Here is a 15670-nt window from a genome sequence, read left to right as displayed (position 1 = left end):
GGGACAAAGAGTAATTTCACAAACAAGGCTTCTCACCTTAGCGGTCATGAACATGAGGTTGTTGAGCACCAGCGAGGTCGCCTGCAGAGAGCCCCAGCCGTTACCTCTCAGACTTGGGGATAGACTCATGCCCCGCGCCTGACCACGAGGTTCTTCCTCTGGTGTGCAGGGGCTTGAAGCAGGGGGTAGGAGCCCCGTGTCCACCAGCTCAATGTTACTAAGCCAAGGCAGCAGGTAGGACAACATGATCTGTCTGCCATTGGAGTGGGTGGTTGAGAAACGCTGGCTCACCTCTGCAAGAGTTGAGAAATGTCAGAGAGCAAATCTAACATTTGTCATAATCTGTCTGCTTCACTATTTAATGGATTAGAACATAGCTTTCTCAAAATAAAAATTACAATCACTGTCTGTGCATTGCCTCTGTACATCAAGTCTTTACCTGAGAAAAGAGGCAGCGTGAGCTCCGGGTACATGCTGGCCAGCTGGATGGAGAGCTGAGACAGGTTGACGCTGTAGAGGGGAGGCAGGGGGCCGTGTGTTCCATACAAAATGTTACCAGGCTTCTGCTCCACCATCCGCTTAGAGTACGCACACAGCTTAGACTCCAGCACCTGCAGACAAATGCATCAACAGGATTAGATTTCATGCTCGAGTTCTCCTTTTCACCTCGACGTGTGCAGTTAATTACACGTCTTCTGTGTGTTTTGTCCATGTGTGAATCTACCTGCATCAGCTGCATGGATATCTCATATATTTCTCTGCTGGTGTCGGAGGCTTTGAACAGAACCAGATTGAGCAGGGTCACAAGGTCACATGGGTAATTCCTGGAAAAATAGGGAGACATTATTACATACCTGTTAAAATAAAAAAATATGTACAGGCAGTGTGGACAATAATAGGGTAAAGAGTAAGTGTATTCAATATATACACTGTATGATTTCATTGGTTAAGCGTCAGCCAAGTTGACAACTGCTATGAGACAACTAGAATTTTGTAAGTATGTTTTATTCAAAACAAAAAATCATATGCTACTTATGCTACATCTGTGTTTCTTGATTTGTTATATATTAGTGGATCCTCAGTTTAAATGAGAAAAGGTGATCCCCTACCTGTTACCACACACGGTGGCAATGGCTTTGAAGCAGCCGGACGCCAGCTGGTACGATCCAGTGAAGCAGCGGTCCACTGCCCAGTTGAACAGATTGATTTGGTCTGGATTCAGTTCTAGGAGCAGGATCACCACCTCACACCCCAGACGGTGCACCTGTAGCAAACAAGTGATCATGAAGAGGGAATCCACATATGGCCACAAAAAGAGCAGCCGTGTCCAGGTTGACTGAGATTTTTAAAATAACTTCCTGTGGTAAGCTGAAATTTAGAAGTAGTGCTGATCAGTGTGTTGTAAGAAGAAAAAAGAATATAGAAAGCTGCTGTGTGACAAGTGAAGGCAACAGTAGGTCAAAGTGTTGACGTACCCGTAAGTCGTGGCAGGCCAAGATGTTGTCAAGCCATTTGTAGAGATATCCGTCAGTAGAGAGACCCACGTTGTCAAACACTGGACCACAACACAGAACTGCTGACATAGCCTAGGAGACAAAAGTCAAGTTGAGTTAATGCTAAGGTTTCTGTAAAACACCATGTGAGGACAAGATGATAGAATAACTCTGGCTTGGGCATCACTTACCTTGAGAGCACAATACTGGTAGCGAGTGATCTGATGGTTGCGGTCACTGTAACGATCAAGGGGGGTGAACATGACGCTGAAGGGTCCAGCCCATTGGCTGAAGAGGATGAAGAGGTGGTGTCTCAGAGACTGTTGAGGGAAGAGGAAGCGCCTGTGGTGGACTGAGTGTGTGAGAGAGAGAGAGAGAGAGAGAGAGAGAGAGAGAGAGAGGGAGAGAGAGAGAGAGAGAGAGAGAGAGAGAGAGAGAGAGAGAGAGAGAGAGAGAGAGAGAGCGAGAACGAGAGCGAGAGCGAGAGAGAGAGAGCGAGAGAGAGAGAGCAGGCAGGGTCATACAGGAGACAGACCTTTGAGTAAACTTCATTTGCAATTGTAATCATGAGCATTTGTACAGACTGCCATTATAATTTTGTTGTGGCTACAGATTACGTCCAAAGCCACGGCTGCAGAGTCAACTACTACTGAAAGACCAATGTATTATGATGTATGTTTCATATCATAAAAGAGGAATAAAAAGGATTTACCAGGAACACATTGGATGAGATTAGCCACCATCGCACTGAAATGGGCTCTAATGTCTTTAAGCACGTCCAGCTCCTTCTCATTCTCAGCCTCCAGAAGCATCCGGGTTAGATCCACATACTCCAGGAACAAGGCACCCAGTGCCAGGGAGTCACGCTCCAGTGCTCCGTTGGTGCTACAGACAAAGAGAAGGAAAGCTTCAGTACAGAAACCAGCTTTTATATTTGACAAGGAATCGTATATGTGTATATTAACAGCAACTGGCTGTAAGCAAGTCTGAGTGCTACCTGTCACTGATAACTCCTGCGTTGGCCAATAGTTCAAAAATCCTCAGCAGCTGCAGCCTGAGAAGATCCCTCCTTTCTCTGCGTTTCTTGTTCTGAAAACACAAACAGAAATAAATGTTAATATAGATATGTTATCAAGGAGGTAATGTTTCCCCCCCCCGTAAATTGATTTGTCTGTTAGTTTGTCAGCAGGATTACTAGGAACTACAGAATAGATTTCCACAAAACTTGGTGGAAGGATGGAACATTGGACAAAAAGAAACCCATTGACTTTTGGGGGCAGATCCAGCCCCTTTTTTCTTTAATATTGTGAGATTGGGGATTTTATGACATTTTCGTAGATTTCCCTGAAAATAATGTGTGGATCTTGATTGAATTTAATGGGACTGTTGGGCCTTGGCGGCGGGATGCGCTCTTCTGAGTGTCATTCTACTTTATACTGGCATAAAAAGGAAAAATGACTTAACTTTACATTAGCAATACAAATAATCCATGAGTCCATTTTCATAAATTATAAATTATTACTTATGGTGACCATCTCTAATAGCATACACTGTATATGACTGGAAAGAGAAACTTAATAACTCCTGTATTTAAAATACAAACATTATAATTGATCTGCAAGATATTTGCAGGTTTCCTGTCCGAGATCAATAGTCCTGTTCCTCGTCCACTCTGTCTGTCTGTGTGTGTGTGTGTGTGTGTGTGTGTGTGTGTGTGTGTGTGTGTGTGTGTGTGTGTGTGTGTGTGTGTGTGTGTGTGTGTGTGTGTGTGTGTGTGTGTGTGTGTGTGTGTTACCTCTGGCCTACGTTCCAGTGCTTCCTTCATCAGTGGATGGAGTTCTTCCACCAGCTCCCTGTAGACACACAGGATCAAAGATGGTACAAATCAATCAATTGTCTGATCGGCAGAGTTGCTAAATGAGTCTGATCAAACCCCCCCCCCCTGTACACAGAGGACGGTCAGATTCAAGAGAACAGGGAAGTTTGTAACAGATACCTATCTTGTGCAACCCAAATGTCACATTCCCTAAACCCACTAATCCTCAAACACTGATGTGAAAAATGTGTCTGGAGAGACCTTAATCCCTCTGAATAACAAAGGACGCCCTTTTGGAAAACACTTTAGGTTAAAAATAGATGATCTCTTTTTAAAATGAAAATACCTCCTTTTCACAATGGAACCACTGTACTGTGAAAAAATGTGATACACGTCTGTTCCTCTAATAATTCCCTTGTAGAACAGTGTTGTACTTTCTTCCCTGGACGTCAGAGAGGTATGCAGCTCATCTCAGTTATGAAGAGAATGTACAGATAGATGATGATAAGTGATAGATCAAGACAGCATAAAGTTGATTGATGAATCGTATCTTTCTTGTGTTAGATATAAAGACTAATCTAGCACATCATCCATTTTCTACTGTATGTGTTCTGCATTCAGGCTTTGTGTGTTCACTCCCTGACACAACAGTCACACAACAGTATCTAACAACTCTTGTATGATTCTTGAACATGATGTAATGTGTGTTTTATGTAGTTGTGTTCTTGCTCCGGTACCTGAAGACCAGAGCGTTCGTGCATCCAAATCCTAGAACCAGAGACTCTGTGATCTCCAGACTCTCAGCTCTCATCAGCGGGACGAGCTGTTTTAAAAGCCAGGCCACTGAGGGAGTGCCTATCACCTGAGCAATAAACAGAGAAAATACACAAATAGCAATCAGAATGACAGATAGGAGAGCATAAATATTTAGACAGTAACTATGTGCAGCATTAACTTTAAAACTAATCAAAAACTAAATCTCAAACTGATGCAAATTCCTGAAAATCAAAAGGATTCATGCAAAAGATTATTCTTTACAATTTAAATCTCATTGATCAGGATGGATGGATTGGATGAGAGCAACATCAGATTAAATATTTTACAATCAATCAATCAGTCAATCTTTTAAGCAATGATTAACGTTGGATTTTGAACTCTTGTTTGAACATGTGAGGACATGGCGCTGAGTTCAGACAAACTGTGGGGGACATTTTAAACGCTGATGGTGTTCTTTTTTTTCAGCAGGAAAACACTCACCTTGTTGTCGTAGGTGACGCTGCCATCGGGCGTGGTGGCTGTGATCTCCGGTGTGGAAGCTCTGAGGTGACCCGGGGACATGATGCTGGGCTTAGCCACACCTAGACACATGATCAGGTAGTTCCGCCACAGTGAGATGTAGTTGTCACTGGAGCCCGCCGTGCTGGTCTTCTTAGCGTTCACCGGGCTGCTGTGGAAATAGGTCAAAAAGGACAGAATATGAGATATGTGGTATTGGTTGTTATTTCGGCTCTTCAGTTAGATGCCTTAAATGTACAATGTAATCAAAGTGTGTTCATGTACTTGGGATCAACCAGAGGAAGTAGAAGCTGTAGCCGTGTGAAGGCGTAGGGCCAGGCGTATCCCAGGGCGATGGGGCAGTGTTTGGGCAGGTGCTCCTGCCGCAAGAAGATGTGCAGACAGAGCACCCATGGGTCCTTCAGGCACTGGGCAAAGATCCAGACGTGGCTCGGGCTCTTCACGTCATAGGAGCTGCTCACCAGTCGAGCCGTCCACTCCACGAGCCACTGGAGGTCAACGTGGTGGTTGAGCGGCAAGGTGGACTGAGGGAACAGAGGGGGAAGAATTTAGGAATGACACACAGCAGTAATTTGGAAGACTAAATAACTACATAACTGATCTGATGTATTAATGTTACTGATGAACTCACCGAGTCAGAGACAGCCACATGAACGAAGCTGTCCATTACAGCTGGGCTCAGCTGGTCCATGACCTCTATCATTGGTTTGTCATCATCCTGGAGGGAGAGACATTTATAGAATGAGCTATTTTTAAAACTGCGTCACAGAGTGTGACAGAATTCACGGCTGCATCTCTAGTCACACCTACAATCAGATGCCTTTTCTTGCATCCAGCTATTTACATCTCCTCTTTCCTTCTGTAGTGACTATTTACCAGCAGCTGTCATTGAACTCTATATTTATCCGTTTTGCCAAGTCACTTGTCAGTTTCCTGTACTGTACCTCAGCATGTCCCAGAGCTGTGAAGAGGCAACGTATTTCTCTCAACACGCCAACCGCCAGCTTCCTTGTGCTGATCTGACACGAGCAGAGGAGCAGCAGAGCCAGGCCCTCCACCGCATGCAGCACTGAGCAATGAGGGCTTCGTTCTGGAAGTCTGGGGCTTGACTGACAGAGATAGAAGAAACATTGACCAAAATTAACAGGGATTTCTGCGATGTTGGTTTTATAAGTGAACAAATAACCAGGTGTCTGTAAATGAGTTAAACTTAGCGCTGCGATGTACAAACCTCGACTCCGCCTCGCGTCTTCCCCTGGAGCTGCAGAGCTAACCTCCACTGTGTGAGCAGCTGGAGGAGAAGCTTCACAGATGCATCCTGCAGACCCTGATGTGTGTCTTGAACCTGGTAAAGTGTGGAGAGGAAAAAGAAGAAGGGCTGTCAGTGTCGATATTCTAGCGTCTGAGATTATTTTATAAATATGTCTCTAGTCATGTTTTTCTTTTGGCCTCAGATTGGACACAAGAGTAAAATACAACCTACTTAGATGATAGAGAACAATTTTGGATTTTGTGTGATTCTTGATACATTATTAGTGGTAGTGGTGTTAAAAACCAAAACAATGAATGGGAATGCTTTCATAACATTTCAAAAAGTGATAAAACCCTAACCTCACGTAGAAGGAAATGTGTGTAACCAAACAGAACGTCTTCCCTCCAGTCTGAGAAATCCAGTAACAGGCTCTGCAGGGAGTTCTGGGAAATGAGACGAAGCTCGTCGTCCATGTGCACAGTGAGTCTGAGGGACAGAGGACAACATAACAAGAGGAGCAGAAGAAACAATTCTTAGTGATTTAGACACACAACCTTTAAAAACTCAGCAGGACTGACTTGAGACGATGACATTGAGTAAGTAGGTCCCGTCTTTAACTCACCGTGAGAGCAGGTCAATGAGCTCAGGTTTGGACATGCCATCAGGGAGGATGCGAGGAATAGCAGCCACGCACGTTCTGAACAGGTCAATCTTAGGCTTCCGTTCACCACTGTCAAAGATGGAGGGGGGTGTAAAGCTTTTATTCACCTTCCCTTACTCAAAATGCAAGTTTCCTTTTTAAATTAAAATTTTGAGTTAAAGAACGGCCTTCTGCACAAAGACGAATAAACAAAACAGTTCCATTGCTGCACTTTGAAGCTACATACGTGATCATGTCCTCTGGTTCTTTGTTGAGCATCTGAGCGCTGGTGAGCATCATGCAGCGTCCAACCTCCTTGTCCAAATGTCTGAGGATGTTGTCCAGTGCCTTTCGTACCTGGGAGTAGTACAAGGACATACCTGAGGGGAACAAAAACAGACAGGTACATGGAGTTAAGAGACAGTCAAACTGCACTAACATGAGCAGCCCACAGACACAAACAGACCTATTAGCTTGGCTTCCTCTTCAGTGAGCGTCTTGCTGAGATAAGTTTTCTTCTTCTTCAGAGAGTTTCCAGAGGGCAGGGTGGCTCCTGTGTTGGGCATAGGAGGCTCTCCGTCCTTCTGTTGCAGAGCATCTGCTATCACCAGAAACGCCCGCAGACCAATGTTCATACGCTGAAACACAGACAAGGCTCAGCATCCTTAGTAACAGGCAACAGAGTCTGTTCATCAAGAGCAATGGGGAATCTGTGGCAGGGATTGAGCGAATGTAAGTGCTTGAACAAGATATTTACTTGTGTATATAAATGTTTATTTGGGATTATTTGAAACCACATTCGATACTTCAGAGCTGCTCAATAAGGGATGTTTTTCTAATTAGAGGGGACAGATACACCAGCATCTGTTATTCAAGCAGTTTATTGACATTTAATCCTACATTATATTGGACTGTAAATATTTCAGGGTAATCAACAACATACTGCATTGGTGAGTGTATATATTGTCTCTACTGTTGTTGCTGTATCTTTACGCCACCAGATCATCCTTGTAACCCGAGAGACACCCTGTAGTCAATGTCTGGGTTTGCTTTTTCTTTTTTTTCACCTCTGGGTTCAGACTGAAAGCTTTGGCAGGTTTCCCAACACTCAGCAGGTCAAAGATGATCTCCTTCATGGCGAAATCCAGTTTCTCCTGAGCAGAGGACAAACAAACTGGTGTTAGAGGATTTCAGAGTCAATGCTGTGTGAGCCACCGGCAACATAACATTATTATTAGTATTAAATCAACCTTTACAACATTGGTGTAAGTATTAAAAACATCAACCTCTTATACGGCCATTAGATAAATAGTAATCAATTGTGATAATGGTTTCTGCTGAAATTAAAAATATGAAAATATCTGAAGGTCTATATTCTTGGTTATCCTGAATTTTCATAAATTTTTTTAGGGTTTGACCTGTTTCAACAACTTTGTCGATAAAATTTTTGGATTTTAAATAAATGTGAAGCGACATTAGGCAATTTTATACACAAGAGTGTGTTTTATACACACCTGGGCAATAAACTGGATAATCTTGACAAAGATATTAAGAGGCATGTCTCTGGGCACGACGCTACGACTCCCTTTGGGGAACAGAGTGGAGGTGATGGACGTCAGCCGACTGGGGGGTGGGGGGTGGGGGTGGTGGGGGGGGGGGGGTGGAGAGAAGAAACACATATGTTGCTTTAATGACACACATCGATATTAAGAATCAAGTCTAATTTTTAAAGCGATTAGATAAGGTATTGATTACTAGTTTCAAAATGCGTCTTGCATTTTAATGTTGAGAAATGAAAGTACATATGGCTGTTACCTCTGTGTTCCAGTGTTGCTCTCGCACTTTATTCGGATCATGTAAACCCACAGTAGACGGTAGAGAGATTCCAGAGCCACACGGGCCATCTTGGGATCTTTATTCTGCGTTCAGACAAAGATAAATGATTTTTCTTCAAGTACAATATTTCACAAATCTCCATTCATACCCAGAGTTTTGGAAAGAAATGTGACAGAAATTTCTCACAAGCTGTACCTTCTAGATGTGTCTTGATTTATTATTCACTGCAGATACTGTTTTCTCCACATTTACAGTGTGATCATGACTGAAACTTTACAGAAATCTTTATAATCCCTCTTTGTTTTTAAGCTGCAGTGTTTCCCTTGAGGCACTACATACTGATGGTGGATTTTATAGCTTGAGAGGTGCTCAGTAGCACTAGTGCATGGAGCTTGCTTAGCGTAGTTCATTCTTGTTTGTCACTTAGTCAAAATCCTTCCCCTAGGGCAGAAATATATTTCACAGACACCGTAGTTTTTGTGTGTGAGCCTCACACTACTTCTGTACAAATAACCCCCTACTCTAAGGAATCTTGAATTTGCAGTGGTATCGGCAGGAAGGCTGACCTTGAGGTTGGAGAGGCAGTTGTTGAGAAAAATGTGCCAGCGGCTGAGGAAGAACTGCTTCTGACTGACACACAGCAGGCAGGTCACCAGCGGATACAGAGCCTGGTGTGGACAGAGAAAGGACAGATGGGAGACATTAGCATCAGGCACTTCAGACGACAAGTAGTAAAGTATCTTAATCAAATTCAGTTTTCCTGACCAGTTTACTACATGAAGTATGCAGCGTATTACTCGGAAACTGTGTATTTTGGGATGGTTTCCACTCATTAAAGCTTAAATCTAATTTCTTTCTTTTTCCTTTGTCATTTACTAACAATAGGCAATCGCATTATTTGAAATTGAAGTGAATTTTTGTCCAGAATCATGTTCCACTTGTTTCACAGCTGATAAATCCCTCATTAACCCACTTTTCAATGTCTGCCTCTGTGTGATTAAGTCGGTTAAATAAAACAAAACTTATATTTGTCTGTGCTTTGGCTTGACAGTCTGTTTAATAAGAAGAACAAGTGAGTTTGACATTTATTTCATTCACCAATACATTTTAGTTTCTGCTGTCTCTTGAGCAAAATTAAAGCAACAGCCGTGTGAACAATACCTTAGAAGAGAGAAAATATTGAGTTGACCTACAGGAATGTGAACTTCGTCTCCTGTCTGTTCAATTATCAGTGAGGTCATCAAGGTCTGCATGCAGATCATTCTTAAAGACGAATACCTTGCTAATGGTCGGTGTGAGACCAGGTACACCCTCGTCATGAATTGTTTTTTGAAATGCTCGATTTGAGAAGCGCATAGTTGCTCTACTATCTCAGGCACTCAGAATGTAAAAGAATAACAATTAAGGGAATACATCAGATGACAGTCATTCCTGTCATGTCATGTCCATTCAGCTCTGACGTGGTGGCGGGTTGTTTGTTTGTGCGCATACCAGTGCACCACTCGCTTGGAAAATGTGAAAATAAAGAGAAACGCAAAGATTGTATGCAAAGAGGTGTGTCAAGTCTCAATGCATGGTAAAGTATTTTCAGAATCTGCTGAAGGAAGTGTGCGTACTGGCTAAGTGAGATGTCTGCAGCCCTGAGGAGGAACCCACTCACATCACGAATAGCACATCATCAGCAGGCCTCCTGCCACGTCTTGTTATCAAATCTGTCAGTGAAATGGCTGTGGAATAAAAACCATGGGTGGAGAAACCTGGACTGTGACAAAACCTGTCTTATCAGATTAATTCCTTCTGAAAAACTTTAGTTTTTCTCAACCAATAAATCAACTTCCATAAATTAGTGTCTGTTTCGGACTTGAAGAGAGGTTAGCACTAAAATACAGTTTGGATCATACTTGAAACTAGTCTATTTACACCGAAACAAGAACAAAAACCTAAAAGTTTGAATGACTTTATTGGAAGGATCTTGTTTTGAGAAAAGGACTGATAATCCTGTGTCATAAAAAGAGTTTTGCCTGTTCTATTACTTCCTTAACTTTCATGGTTAAAACTTTTGAGCAGTGGCAGAGGGAATTTTCATACCAGTCAGTTAAACTGATTTTATTGCATGCGTTTCCGTGTGAGACTGCTTGTACTGATCAGGGAGATGTACTGCATCTAATTTGCCGATTGCCCCGCCAGCTTCCATGCTGTGGGCAAATACTGCCCATCTGGCGTCGCTTCCAAAACGACGCTGTGTGCTGCACGTTGCACTCCTGCCTCCTTCCCATGCAGAGATAAAAGCCCACATGTTGGAGAGTTACAGTAAGTGCTTTCACCAATTGCTGGTAATGGAGAGGAAATGAAGAGAATGAGCGGTGACGACACAGAGCATGGGGAAGAAACTTACCAGAGAGTGTTTCTTCCTAGAGGACAGGTCCAGTGTGGTGTCGTGCAAACTTTCTACAAAATTTCGAAGACACGGCACGTTCACCTCATTCTTCACAGTCTGAGAGAGGACACATATTGCACAGGTTACATTCATGCACATTTCTTTTTAGAAATGTTTGCTTTCACCAGTGTCCTTTTTCTGCTTTACATGATGCAGACAGACAAGACACTACATATTCAGAACTATATATTTAGAGCAGCAGACACACTGTTCTGCAGATATACAGATAGATTTTTAATTGAAAGACAAACAATAATATATAAAATTTAACTCTGGCTTGAAATGTAGCTAAAAATGAATTATGAGTATGTAGTAAATGACTATTAGTCTGAGCATCAAGAGGAAATGCACTTACAGCAGCTACAGGTACAAGTATCTCCACAAAGAGTCCGGCTAATGAGTGTTTAATGTCTTTATCCTTCACTTCCAAGAAATACTGTGCACACTCCTACAGACAGAAAGAGAGACACGGTCAGAGACAGTGAGAGAAGCAACATGTCTACAGGAAAATTCAGCAAATGCAAGGTTAACGATTCAAATCCAAGTTTCGTTATGGGTGAAGGAAAATGAGGAAAACTCTCAATGCTGCAATTACCATCAACTGGCCAATAAACACAGCACTTAACCGCCTATTACTTGGAACTTCTCAGTAGTCAGCAGGACAGCTCCATGATTGGCCCTAAACTGCTTCCAGACATGAATGTATGCAGTGAAACAGTGTACCTGCATGAACTGGAAGGAGGCTTCAAAGTCTTCCACCGGGTACATTTTGATGCGGAAGAACTTGAGGCCCATGATGAGGCTGATGGTGGACTGGATGACGTAGGGGCTCTGCTCCTTCTGCCTCAGCTCCTTTAGCTCGGAGATGAACTTCTTCCTCACTGCTGGGAACCTGAGGAGGAAATGGTGACCAGATGTGAACAGTTACTCTTTACCAATGTTGTCATATCCAAATCTCAGAAAGGATTTGTTTTTCCCAGTTTTTCTATTTGGTAATATTGTGAACTCTTAATCCGCTACGCAACTGTTTTTTTTTTTGCATGTGCACATAAGTGTGTGTACTCGTGTGTGTGTGTGTGTGTTTGTGTATGTACCCATCCAGATAGATTTTCCCAACAGTGCTAGGCAGGTCTATATTTAGAAAGGCATCTGGAGGGGTGATGCGGAGGGAATGTGTGTGTGTGTGCGCACTTGTTCTGAGGGCGTCTGTGTTTTTTTGCACATGCTTGTGCTTGCTTCACGGGGGTTGCCACAGCAGTTAAGTTGAACAGTCATCAGCCTTCTGTTTGGTGTTTGAATAAGACATACATAAACTTCTTACTCTGTTAAACCGGGCTGGAAAAACACAAAGATAATGTCAAGCAGAAAGAATGTGTGACCAGAGTGTGCGCCCTTCACTGTTTTCATTGAACCGTGTGTGAATAATGCAGTACAAATAAATAACACTGAATCTTCTTAGAAGTTTAACCAAGTGGAAAATCCATTACCTACGCAGAAAACAGTCCACGTTTGCTAAAATAGGTCCCAGTATATTGAATTTGATCCTTTACTAGATCGATAACTGTGTCAAATGATGTGATGGTTCAGCTGGTGTGTGTGTGTGTGTGTGTGTGTGTGTGTGTGTGTGTGTGTGTGTGTGTGTGTGTGTGTGTGTGTGTGTGTGTGTGTGTGTGTGTGTGTGTGTGTGTGTGTGTGTGTGACAGTAGTGATTGAGCTGCCCTGTAAACCCACACTTTCACCATCACAGTAATAACTTCTTGGAAAATGGGAACAACTCTCATCTCTCATCACGCACAACATGGTGCACAGAGGACCATCATCTGGACTGTCATTATCCTCCACTACCACGCACACACACAAATATTTTTACCAGCACACACACATACAATATTTCTACCAGCCCACACACACACGGACACGGGCCGCTTTTGTAATTGGTGTTTCTACCAGAAAAAAGGGGTCATAGCACTGAACTGTGACAAACTGCCTCTTCAATAGATTTGAGATATTTAATGCACTTAAATTGATAATAAGATTTCCCCTTCAGTTGGTATGTGATTAAAAGGAGATTAACTCAACACATTTACGTCAACAAATACAACTACTTTCCTGTATACATACAAACATTTAATGTGTATGCACACACAAACACACATGCAGTATAAACACTCATTTGTGAACATGTACAGTACCTGGACTGAGCTACGACTCCCACTACTTCAGCGTAGAGGTCAGCCACGATGTGCATGTTGCCAGTGTTGGGTCCCAGATACCTTAAAGGCAAAGATAAACATCAATATCAATGGATAAGTCTGTGACAACGACACACACTTCTTTCATTTATAAGAGCTGTGAATAGGTGCATGTTGATGTTATGACTGCATGTCAACTCTAAAGCCCCTTTCATTCAATGCAAATAAGTAATTTGTTTGTATTTTAAGATTTACTTAATTTAATTTAAATGAATTTGGTTGTTTTTTTTCTGGGAAAGTGTACAGTGATAAATATTATTTCAGCCACAGTCCCAGTTGTGTTGTCTTTCTTACCCTTCCTTATATTTGAAGTGCTTGAAGGCCAGGTTTATTACTTCTTGGATGAGTCCATCCAAAAGAGGATGGAGTGGGATCTGGATAGAGAGACAAAGGTGTCAGTCATAAACATTTAATTAAAACAGTGTTAAATTAAATGTGCTTATTTCTAGATAAGTCTAGAGCATTTGGTGTAAAGTTGTTGACTTTATCAAGAGTGAACTGGGAAATGCAGCAAGTTGTTAGTAAGAGAAGGGCATGTTACATACAATTGTTTCTTAAGGTTGTTTTAATTTGCAGTATGACAGTATACAGGCATCAATATTAACAGATTAAAACAAAGAAAAATACAAATTTACCAGTTATTTTCCATGATGTGAATACTGTCTACAGACAAATTCTTTTAAAAGTTAAACCTACTCATGTTAAGAGGTTTGAGGAGACATTCAGCATTTCGAGAAGATCTTAGTGCAGAATGACACTCACCTGCTTTAAAACCTCTATAAGCACTAAAGAAAAGATGAAGTCTATTGCCAGATCTCTTCTCTCCAACAAGTAGTCCTTCTGTTGTTCATCACTGAGACAAAAACAGAGAAATACATTTTCCAAGATATTCCGAAAACAACTGACCTTGAGAGACAATCTAAAGATTTTGTTGGTCGAAAATGATTCTGCATCAAGTGATGTCATATGTTAACTGTCATCATGAAGAAGTCACAAAATCAAATCATGCATGTAGTTCAAAAACATATTTTTCATGCTATCCTGTAGTAGAATAGAAATGACCTAAAGCTTATATGGATCAAAACATTATTATGATTGTGTAAGAATTATGTCATCATGACATCAATATGAAGTCAGAAAATTGTGTAATGCAATGCATTACACAATCAGCTTATTTAGATTACCCAAATGGTATAAATGATGTAATGATGACATCATTATGAAATGGTATTATTACAATGGATAAAAGCATCAGCTAAATGAAATGTAATGTAATGTAGAATATAAAAAAAGTTAAGCATTGCCTGATTGGGGTATATAGAGCTTGTGCTTTTCATATAACAATGTTTTTGTACTGCTGTATGTGTTGTTAGTCAAAGGTAATATGTGGTACCGACAATATAGTTTATTGTTTCAAGTTTCCACCTCAATAGTTTACTGGTCATGACAATATTTATGATTAAAAGAGACATGAATCCCTAAGATTTGTTTAAAAAAAACTTCTGAATCTATTCCAGTGAAGGAAAAAGCTCTTTATCCGAGTCTGTGTTCTCTCACTTTTTTGACTTGGTGTTGGCCCTGGGTCGATACTCGTGGGACTCGTCCTCCAGGCCGTTCTGCCTCTTGTACCAGTCGAACAGAGTCCTCAGGATGGACGGCAGGCAGTACTCGGCCAGAGAACTCATGGAGCTGATCAGCTGCAGAGACGATATGAGGAAGAACAGGTGAGGGTGAGCAGAGAGAGAAAAGAAAACAAGAGGTTCATATCCCAAATAACCGTTATGCCTTGGTTTGTATGACAATGGACAAAAGAGGCAACACATATTGGTGGCGTGTCCATGTCAGATTTACGCACCTGGTCGAACTGTGGGTCCTCTCCTCTCTGTAGAGATTTGTTAAGTGGCTTCTCCTGTGAGATAAGAAGACATTCACGTCAGGAGAGACGGAAGCAGGCAGACAAACACACAAACCAATCTTCAAAACTTTCTGTCTTTCCTTTATTATGTTTTCATGGTTTGAACCTAAACTCTCAGGCAACAAGCCGCACAGCCGGAATGTAATCAAAATTTAAGATTAGGTTTCAGTTTGTCTGAATTTGAAATAACTGTTTGTATGACATCAGCCTTTTCTTCACTTAGATTAGATCAAACTCGTAGGACCACTCCACATTTTCCATTGTGCTCTAACATTTACATTAAATCACCTGCAGCGAATGAAACAACCAGCAGCACCAGTTTCTGACTCTCTGTGTAACCGAGACACAGAGGTGGTATGATGGTTGAAAATGAAATAAAATTCTGTCAGTTACTTTGTCATTAGTGGGATTATTTTTTTTATTTGGCATTGTAATCAGTTCATCCTTGAGACCAAGTGGACCATTGTAACAAATTAAAACGTTGCTCACAGCGTTTCCTTAAATATTGTTCTTACAACAGTGGAATAGAAAACATTATGCCTCAGACTATGACTGTCCTCAGCACAGACGCAGAGGTATTAAGAAGGTATTAATATTTTTGCATGTTTGCTGCTCTACACTGTCTGTTCCCTGGTTTTGTTTAGAACAAACTGGCATATGCTCCCTTCATCGTGTCCCTAAAGAAAAAAAGGTAAATATAGAAATAAACAGATTGAAAACTTATCAAACCTGT

At 41.7% G+C, this 15670-nt stretch overlaps 1 protein-coding gene across 8 annotated transcripts in view; it reads right to left on the bottom strand.

Annotated features, from left to right (window-relative positions):
- The window catches only part of fryb (furry homolog b (Drosophila)), a 54253-nt gene that overhangs the window by 16997 nt on the left and 21586 nt on the right, over positions 1–15670 (bottom strand). For all 8 annotated transcript variants that reach the window (XM_034607649.1, XM_034607650.1, XM_034607643.1 and 5 more), the window contains exons 3-33: positions 14878–14931; positions 14580–14719; positions 13785–13875; positions 13317–13396; positions 12963–13043; positions 11494–11662; positions 11126–11218; positions 10729–10827; positions 8900–9001; positions 8313–8416; positions 8012–8120; positions 7565–7651; positions 6964–7135; positions 6745–6877; positions 6480–6587; positions 6217–6343; positions 5837–5950; positions 5550–5714; positions 5237–5323; positions 4870–5129; positions 4567–4756; positions 4047–4171; positions 3289–3346; positions 2491–2582; positions 2206–2378; positions 1685–1845; positions 1476–1586; positions 1110–1264; positions 725–824; positions 440–611; positions 37–293 (exon numbers count right to left, since the gene is read on the bottom strand). In XM_034607649.1, the coding sequence (XP_034463540.1) occupies positions 37–293; positions 440–611; positions 725–824; positions 1110–1264; positions 1476–1586; positions 1685–1845; positions 2206–2378; positions 2491–2582; positions 3289–3346; positions 4047–4171; positions 4567–4756; positions 4870–5129; positions 5237–5323; positions 5550–5714; positions 5837–5950; positions 6217–6343; positions 6480–6587; positions 6745–6877; positions 6964–7135; positions 7565–7651; positions 8012–8120; positions 8313–8416; positions 8900–9001; positions 10729–10827; positions 11126–11218; positions 11494–11662; positions 12963–13043; positions 13317–13396; positions 13785–13875; positions 14580–14719; positions 14878–14931 (3969 nt within the window). The remainder of the gene's footprint in view (positions 1–36; positions 294–439; positions 612–724; positions 825–1109; positions 1265–1475; positions 1587–1684; positions 1846–2205; positions 2379–2490; positions 2583–3288; positions 3347–4046; positions 4172–4566; positions 4757–4869; positions 5130–5236; positions 5324–5549; positions 5715–5836; positions 5951–6216; positions 6344–6479; positions 6588–6744; positions 6878–6963; positions 7136–7564; positions 7652–8011; positions 8121–8312; positions 8417–8899; positions 9002–10728; positions 10828–11125; positions 11219–11493; positions 11663–12962; positions 13044–13316; positions 13397–13784; positions 13876–14579; positions 14720–14877; positions 14932–15670) is intronic.

Source organism: Hippoglossus hippoglossus, chromosome 14, assembly GCF_009819705.1.
Source record: "Hippoglossus hippoglossus isolate fHipHip1 chromosome 14, fHipHip1.pri, whole genome shotgun sequence".
Taxonomy (NCBI): domain Eukaryota; kingdom Metazoa; phylum Chordata; class Actinopteri; order Pleuronectiformes; family Pleuronectidae; genus Hippoglossus; species Hippoglossus hippoglossus.
The sequence above is the reverse complement of the archived record's forward strand: the minus strand, read 5'-3'. Positions and strand labels throughout refer to the sequence as shown.